Source organism: Ylistrum balloti, unplaced genomic scaffold, assembly GCF_031769215.1.
Source record: "Ylistrum balloti isolate Yb309-2 unplaced genomic scaffold, AGI_CSIRO_Ybal_v1 Utg370248, whole genome shotgun sequence".
NCBI classification, from domain to species: Eukaryota; Metazoa; Mollusca; class Bivalvia; order Pectinida; family Pectinidae; genus Ylistrum; species Ylistrum balloti.
Window position 1 is genome coordinate 855,055 of NW_026782199.1, and position 8,430 is coordinate 863,484.

The following is an 8,430-nucleotide window of genomic DNA, read 5'->3' on the forward strand; positions in this document are numbered from 1 at the left end:
ACAAATATGTATGTCAAATTTCTAAGGATAAAAACAGGTAACAGTTACTATAAAACATATGTTTTAGTTGTTATCAGCTTTATTTATCAGCATTTTCCTTGATGTTACCAGTAATGAAAACTTAATGAAACAAAGGTTTATTTCTTAGAAATCTGATTTATTACATAAATTTACAAACATACACATAAGAAATGAGAAATTTTAAATCGCAAATAAATCATAACTCATAACAGAAATATAGATTGAATAATACTAAATCATTGCATCAATAAATTAACCTTCACATTATTAAGGAAAGGCTTTGCCTTTTCTCAAATCTTCATTAGTAAATTATTTTAATGTTCAAAAGTTTCTAGTAAAGGTAAAGCAACAAAAGCAAAAACAGATATTTATATGCAAACATCAAATTGCCTGAAAGTAAATAGATTAAAATAAGGAATTCTGATATAGGTTACAAGTACCTCATTCAGATTAACTGTCACTAACATAAAAAGAAATCAAACTTAACTGGAACATTACAGATGTTAAAAATTATGTGCAGGTGCGACCACAAATAAAGATTATTTTTAAGAATTTAAGAGAATGGGTTTTGACTGCATCATATGTAGGGGTGGGCAATCACATCGCAATAGTTAATTTATCACAACATTTGTCAAATGGCAATATATCACAATAAGATTTTTAAAATCACAATATATTGCAGCAACTTTCATCAACTGTTTGAGAAATTTATCTGCAGAACTTTGGATGATTTGGTAGAGAAATTTTTATTGAAACCAAAATTTAACTTGTCAGATATATTCTAAAGTAAACTTGTGTAGTGTTATGTAACTTCAAAATTATGTAGTTTTTCAGTTTATCACTGCATTAAGCTACCGATGTGTTATGTACCTCTTTGATCTACCAAAAAATCATATATAGATAAAATACATTTATCATCATATATCGCAATATCTCTTTGAATAATACAGTATACTGCAAAATAAACTGTTTGCAAAACCCACCCCTAACCATTAGTGATCATTTGAACATACTTTACTTTCTACTGAAATGCAATCTTCATGGTCAACACCTGGTATAATAGACAATTAAAGGGACTAAATGTTATTGATTGCTCATAATTTTAATCATACACATATCTTCTATTTCAATTTTGTTTCACAAGTGCAGAAAATAAAGCCACATTTAAATACATGTTTCTTATCCCTTGAATTTATCAATGTGGTATTTAATTAGACCTCAGACATCCACCTAGATAATGGAGCAGACAAATAATGATTAAAATAAAGGTAATTTTATGTGTTCTTCATTATTTTTAAGACAGATGCCTTTGAATATCCTGAAAGTTTCCAATGTTATAACTAGAATAGATAGGACTGTATTTTAACTGCAGCTTTTTTGAAATTTCTATCAAATGTTTAAAATTCTGCAGAAAAATTCTAGGTACACTGTATATGTTGGTAAGGAAATAGGAAACCTATTGTAAGTTAGGTATACTAAAGAGGACATTCACTATCGGCTGTAATTTAATTACATTTGATACTTGTGAATGGGAATTTCAAATGAATTTAAATACAGGTACCATAAATCTATATCTTGTATTTGTCTTCATATGTATAAATGTATTAGAAATTGTATCAACTACCTTTATATAAATTAAATGATTAAAAAGTAGATTGACCATGATCATTACGGAAAACAGTTCAGAATGACTTTCACATCTTAGACAAAGAATGACCAATTACACATTTTAACTGGGCTACTTAATTCCATGTGGCTTGGTTAAAATGGTCAAAGAAACATAGAGAACTTTTCCACAATTAATAAATGCACTGGGGATTGGAAAATTGAACTACTATAGGGTAGAGCTCAGAATATGTTTTACTAAATGCAGTTCTTGGAATTTTCTGTCAAACATGATCATGAACCAAAAAGGAACTGTACCTGTATTCCATGTTCTATGTACTGATTCTGAAAACTAACGACAGTCAACCTGTTAGTTTTGACAGACTCTGCTGCCCTTCTCAAACTGCATGTGCTGAATATTCCATAAGCCAGTCTCAGTCCCAATTTGTGCCTGTCAGTTTTCACTTAGGCCGAACCATTCCAACTGTTTAAACTATTTTCATGGAAAAAGCTTAGTTTGTCAATAATTTTCAAACATTTTCACCAAGTACAGATTGTGGACAAGTCAATAAACATACAAATGTATCTTTAATATACATATGTAAATAGAGTCTTACTTTGAAAAGTCTGTTTAAAAAAATCTATTTTTGATGATTAATTATATAGATAAAACTGTAAACCAACTTTCTTACACAGCCTTCTTCTTGAACCAGACTATACACTGTACTTGTATTACTGTGACCCCACACAACAGCTTTATAATACCAGGTACACACTTTGTCTGTTAACATGCATACAGTACTTCAGCATGTTTAAATCATCTTTGTGATGTCGGACATTTGTAATACATGGATAATTTCCATTCTGGACTCTCTACACATATCATACATCCTGCACTCAAGATATTTATGAAAACTGCAATTTCATCCCAGTCTTGATTTGTGGCAATTGGTTTTCGAGAACTTGTCTAACCTTGACATTTGCAGAAGTTAATCGCACATGAAAGAAAGTTGGTTAACTGTACCTCTATAATAATTTCCCAGCCCTCAAATCACAAATGTTTTTCCCTTGAAAACTCATACAGTATAACAATGAAAGACTTTTATTATTTTTGTTTTAAAACTGCTCTGTTGTAAACAAGTTACATTGACAGTTTTTGACAATAATCTTACTCAAGATTATTTGTACTCCCACCCAAAATGTCCTCAGCGCTCATATCATTTATGGTTGTGTTTGCACCACTAGAATCTGTGTTTGGCATACTGTCCTGATTACAATCATTCTGGAAGACATCTTCCAAGGACTGATTCTCTGATATGCTTTCTAACATATTCACAGGTTTACTGGCACTATGGCAACACGACTTTCCTTGTTGAGGAGCACTCTTGGGGATAGATGGTTCTGCTACTGGTGGTGGATTCACTGGAGCAAGAGCACTCTCTGAAGCAGCTGCCTGTGTGTACTTGGTACCTCTCTTCTTTCCCAACACTTTCACATAATTAGCAGGAATGATGCCACTTTTCTTTCCATCAATACTAGCTAACAACCAACCTTTCATTCTTGGCTGTAGTTCTGAAATTCAAAAAAGTTATTTGGTAAAAAAATATGAAAAACTCCCGTATTAATTTTGATGTCCGGAGTTTTATTAAAAAAATCTAACGAAATGCCATGCAGAAACTTAAAACATTCTAGACTCAATTACCATATGATAGATTTATAAATAATCATAATAACAGGTGTTGTCAAAATCAACTTGGATATAATCTTCCAATTCTTGTTATAGGAATTCATGACAGATTTCACCATTTACCAGTAATACTAGTAGAACATGATTTGATGACTACTGTTGAGTGTTTATAAGGTGATTTCTAGCCTGTGGCACTATGATAAGTTAATCTCTAACATAGAAACAGCTACTTTACAGACTCATGGCTTTATCCAGGGTTAGATAGTCATGATTCCATATGTGAAAGATGATATTTCTGTCCTTTCATCAAGTAAAGAAACCATCATTTACACACACTTTAGGTAAAAATATTACTCAAACACATTTATCTGAATTACCGAGAAAAGGGACCCTTTTTTTATACTTTCTGACCTCTTATATCTCAACCTATATCTAGTGGGTTGTGTTAATAACTTCCAGTTCAAATTATGTTGCTGTTGACTGCTGTCCAGTTTAATGTCAAAACATAGTGAGATAGATGATTGTTAAAATAAAGACATAGAAGTGCACCTTTACACACAGATTGAGAGTTTAATACAGAAGAGACAAATACCCGATAATGAATGAAACTGCATCATATAGCTAATTTGTCCTTCTGGGACTTGTCAGTGATGCTAAGGGCCCAAATTTTGACACCTGGGTGCAATTGAAGACATTAAAAGTTTATCAAAAGAAATATCAAAATCTAGATGGGGAGGTGCACTAACTGGAACAAAATGATATAATTTTTTATGTTTAGAGTCATATAGGCTACAATTGAAATGAATCTTTTGGCATACAAGTTACGGGGACTAAAAGTTCACCAGCCCTGGCAGGGTCTCCCATCTGCAATCTCTAAGATTGTACAAAAGTCCCACAAATGAATCTCTCAATAGATATTAAGAATTAGATACATACAGCCAAATAATGAAATATCTTCCCTTGAATGGAAGAATGAAAAGATTTCTCTCCAGTGAGGAAAACCGAATTTTCAAAAAGCCTTGTCTTTTCTGTAGACCAAAAAACTTATTTTGTCTTACCTTTTGGAGCAATGTTGATGTTTTGTCCGGCAGTGAAAGACAGCTCCTCATCTGATTCACCCTTGAAATCAAACTCAGCTCGGGCTACAAAGTGGTCTTCCTCACCTGTTGCCCACTTTTTCCCTGTAGAAATATAAATCAAAGAAACAATTAATATTTTGTGACTTCCTGATTATACAGTATTGTATTTGTCTTGCAACAAGTCCAGGAGATCATTAAAGGAATTTGATCTCAAAACCATGCAGAACACAATTACACAGAATGTGAAAGCAAGACATAATTTGTATGAATTCTCAGAAAAATCAAGATTTAGTTTCAAAAGGAGTATAAATGTTAATCTATAAATGCTACGATAACAAATTTAGCTTTTACCTTCTGAAGGATCAGCAATTCTGGTAATAAATTTCCATATCAACCAAGGTGCACCAAGGATGATTCCAAAAAACACAAGAATAGGCCAAGAAGATTTCTTTGGATCTTTTGCAGCTTCTGCTGCCAGCTGTTCTACTGTGTCAGAGGCTTGTGTCCATGCTTCCTCAGCATATCCAGCTGGTCTGAGGCGCAGCAGCACCAGCAACCTTCTGTAGAGGTATCGGATCACCCGGATAACAGCAAGTGCTGAAAACACATGTCCTAACTGCATTTTCAGTCTTGAAAAATTGTCTGCCACTCCAAGAACTGCTCGAAAGGAATTGTACACTGCCTGAAACGTGGAGTCCAACATCATGCTGACAGATGTAAATGCATTTACAATACTTTCGACAGACTGAAAGGCTTGTCGTGAGCTCTCCTCTGCTTGCCTGGCAAATCCATTGTACTGATCTTCAGGCCCATTCATCCCATATCTGTTATAGCCCATGCCATATCCCCCCACACTGCTGTACGGACTACCATACATACCTCCTCCAAAGCTGCTGTATGGACTCATATAGGAGGATCCATACCCCATTCCACCATATCCCCCTCCAAACCCAGACAGACCTGACATACGACTGCCATACATGCCTTGCTGAGATGGTCTGCCAGGAAGAGGAGGTGGCTCTCTACTCCCAGTTGCTGTTGGTCCCGTACAACATGGTGGGAGAGGTGCACCAGGTCTGTAATGATATAAATGCATGGAAAATAAAGGTTTATTTCAATTCCTCATATACCAAACATGTAGTAAATTTCTTTACACCACCCCTTGTCCCATCCTTATTATCACCACCGTCAATAAATAATCAACCAAGCAATGCAAGGTATGCGAATTTAAGTTGTTACACTAGGGCGAGACGTCCGGTACCTTGGTCCCGTACTTGATCAGCCAGGTAAAATATAATGGTAACACTTAAGATCCATATAACATCCCTTTAACACAATCACAATGATATGAACTGTTCTAATACCGTTATAATAAATCTTATCTTACCAATTCCCTACTCTTATATAAAGACAAGTCGCTGACATTCACGAAAATCCAACATATCGCAGGACATACAAAGATAACCTTAACCGTTACAAATGTCGAGTACAAATCTGAGTTGTCAGTAGCAAAATCGTAGAATTAACATATAACCATGATAAAATCAGTACCCTGACATGTTGTTAGATGGTACAACTGGTGATCCTTGTAATCTGTTTACTCCTGGACTTTCCCAAGGCTTTGGAGGTGCAGCCATCTTAGATCAATCCTCGTCACCGCTGCGCTTATCAACAGGGTACGAAGGTCAAGGCCGTTATAGGCCTAGATTACGACAGATTCGACGCTCAGCAGAAATTAGTCTATTAGAAGAATTCTTTATCATATAATTTTCTATCAAAGATTGATTTTAAAAATCAATCCACTTTAAAAGGTCTTCCCAGGAAGAGTATATATATTATTTATAGAAGAAAAGTGTTTATCTGTACTGTATTATATGTCCCTGGTGTAAGTAATATAAAGATACGAGGTAAATGACTTGAACCTTGTATCGTGTTGTTCAGAGAATAGTTTACATCCATGTCATAGTTTCACTTATCATGAAATAATTGAAATACGATTATTTAGTATACTCTAACGTATGGTTTTATTGATTCGTGTAGTGAACTACACGGGACAAGAGTATTTGTGTTACTGACGAATGCTCTCCGAAAACAACTTTATTGGACACAACACGTTGATAAAGGGCAACTCTGTAGTTATGGGGTTGCTATGGTGGCTGATAATTGCCATTTTCGCTTTTTTTTCGCAGTTCAAAACGCAAAAAAGCGAAATTTAAGCATTCTTTTTTCGTTTATTTCTTACAGCAAGAAAAAGCGCAAAATGCGGGCGAAAATGCGAAAAAGCGACATAGCTAAAACTTCTTTAAAAGCGAAAATGGAATGCTCAAATTTTGCCTTTTTGCGTTTTGAAACGCGGAAAAGCGAAAATGGCACTAATCAGCCACCATAGGTTGCTTTACTTGACATTGGTACACTACACTTAGTATGACCAATGCATACACAAGTTTCATTATTCTAGTGATCCTTCGCACACGAAATTTTGATAAAGGACAATGACTGTGAAGGAGGGGTCGCGGGCTCTGAATTTTGTACGCTGCGCATCGTACTCGTATGACCAACGTGTCCATTAAAGGTCATGATCCTTACTTTACTTTGGGGGAACTAGAGCTCCGGACACGACAGGACGGACAGGTTTCGGGGAGCATAACTCCAAGTTAACGAATATGTTATCTAAACCACAAATCGTTAAAACTGGAACATTTCCTTATAAGGTCATGGTGGCAAGAGAAAGAAGATGTTTGATTGGTGAATATATGAATAAACTTGTCCATGGATAGCCCGAGTTTTCTCTGGCTCATACGCCAGGTGTTAGACATTTTGACGGTGAACATATAAGCTTCAGACATACCAGACATCTGAACTATCTAACGTCTACTGTGAGAGCCAGATAAAAACAGGGATTTTCCAGGGGAAGAAACAATCTGAAAATGGACAAAGTAGCGCATGATTTCACTGATTCTTCAGTCTCTGATACGACTGAAATTCGATAGACATGGGCAAGGTATTATGGACGGATGACGGGCGGTTTTCGTGCAGCTAGAATAGATAGAGTTGCTTCCCATAGAACACGGAGAACGTTCATTTCATTTTGTACCCCTTTTCTAGTCTGACACTGCTTATACTGAATTCCTTGTACGTGTGACACACTGAGACCAGTTAGAACACGAGTGTGATAGACCAGTAAAAAATTTACACAAGACATAGCTGCGTTCGGTGAATGAAGATTATTTTCACAGAAAGGATAAAAATCATAATTCCCTTCTTTGTTTTTTTTCTGTGAGAAAAAAAAAGAAAACATGTTTTCGCAATTTCGAAGATGATAGTTTGACAAATGCAACATTTGGTATATGTATGGTATCTGGCAATATATACCTTTTCATGGTTGTATGGTTTTGCTATATGATAGTGCATAATGAACCATATTATTCTTTAAGGTCTCTTACGTTAAGTTTATTGATTATTCTGTGTTGTTGTATAAGAGACCCAGACTTTCAAGCTTTCAAGACGTGTTCTCCGTATTCCCGTTATTTTCCATTTTCAAATTTCATTGGTGCCCTCTGACTCTATCTATTTAAAAACTAAAAAAAAAAAAAATAAGGTATATCAGCACCGGTATCAATTAATTAGATTATGATCACGAGGTAAATAGAATCGTTAAGTAGGAGACAACGCTGTGTCTAGATCAGGTTTGGTGCAACAACTTCATTACTTAAGGGAACACATGTACTTGATATTCTTCCAAAATAATCCAACATTGAAATGAATTATTGAGGTTAGTGCATCTAACAATCAAGATTGTGATATTTATGATACATGATGCAGGTCAGTAATTCATTGTTTGTGTGTAACATGATATATTGCCTCTAAGATTTCTGTTGGAAGGCGGTAGTCCTTTCAGAGGCTGTGGTATCGGAAATTATAATGTTGAAGTGTACCTAGGGCAGAGTTTGGGTGATAATGTTATGTTAGTATTCATTAACCTTGCTTTCTGCGTAGAACATTCAAATATTCAAATATTGAAATAAAACATTTTGTATA

At 35.0% G+C, this 8,430-nt stretch overlaps 1 protein-coding gene across 1 annotated transcript; it reads right to left on the reverse strand.

Annotated features, from left to right (window-relative positions):
• Positions 1 to 213: 213 nt before the first annotated feature.
• LOC132552489 (peroxisomal membrane protein PEX13-like) lies at positions 214 to 6,029 on the reverse strand. Its single transcript, XM_060216667.1, has 4 exons — positions 5,944 to 6,029; positions 4,744 to 5,468; positions 4,372 to 4,494; positions 214 to 3,198 (listed from the first exon to the last, which is right to left on the reverse strand). The coding sequence occupies exons 1-4, from the start codon at positions 6,027 to 6,029 to the stop codon at positions 2,795 to 2,797; spliced, it is 1,338 nt and encodes a 445-aa protein (XP_060072650.1). The 3' UTR covers positions 214 to 2,794.
• Between the last annotated feature and the right edge of the window lie 2,401 nt (positions 6,030 to 8,430).

Coding starts and splice junctions, on each gene's coding strand:
- LOC132552489 (XM_060216667.1), bottom strand. CDS start 6,029: ATGGCTGCACCTCCAAAGCCTTGGGAAAGTCCAGGAGTAAACAGATTA. Junction 4,495..4,743: donor AATTGCTGATCCTTCAGAAG/GTAAAAGCTAAA, acceptor ATATTTCTACAG/GGAAAAAGTGGGCAACAGGT. Junction 3,199..4,371: donor CATCAACATTGCTCCAAAAG/GTAAGACAAAAT, acceptor TTTGAATTTCAG/AACTACAGCCAAGAATGAAA.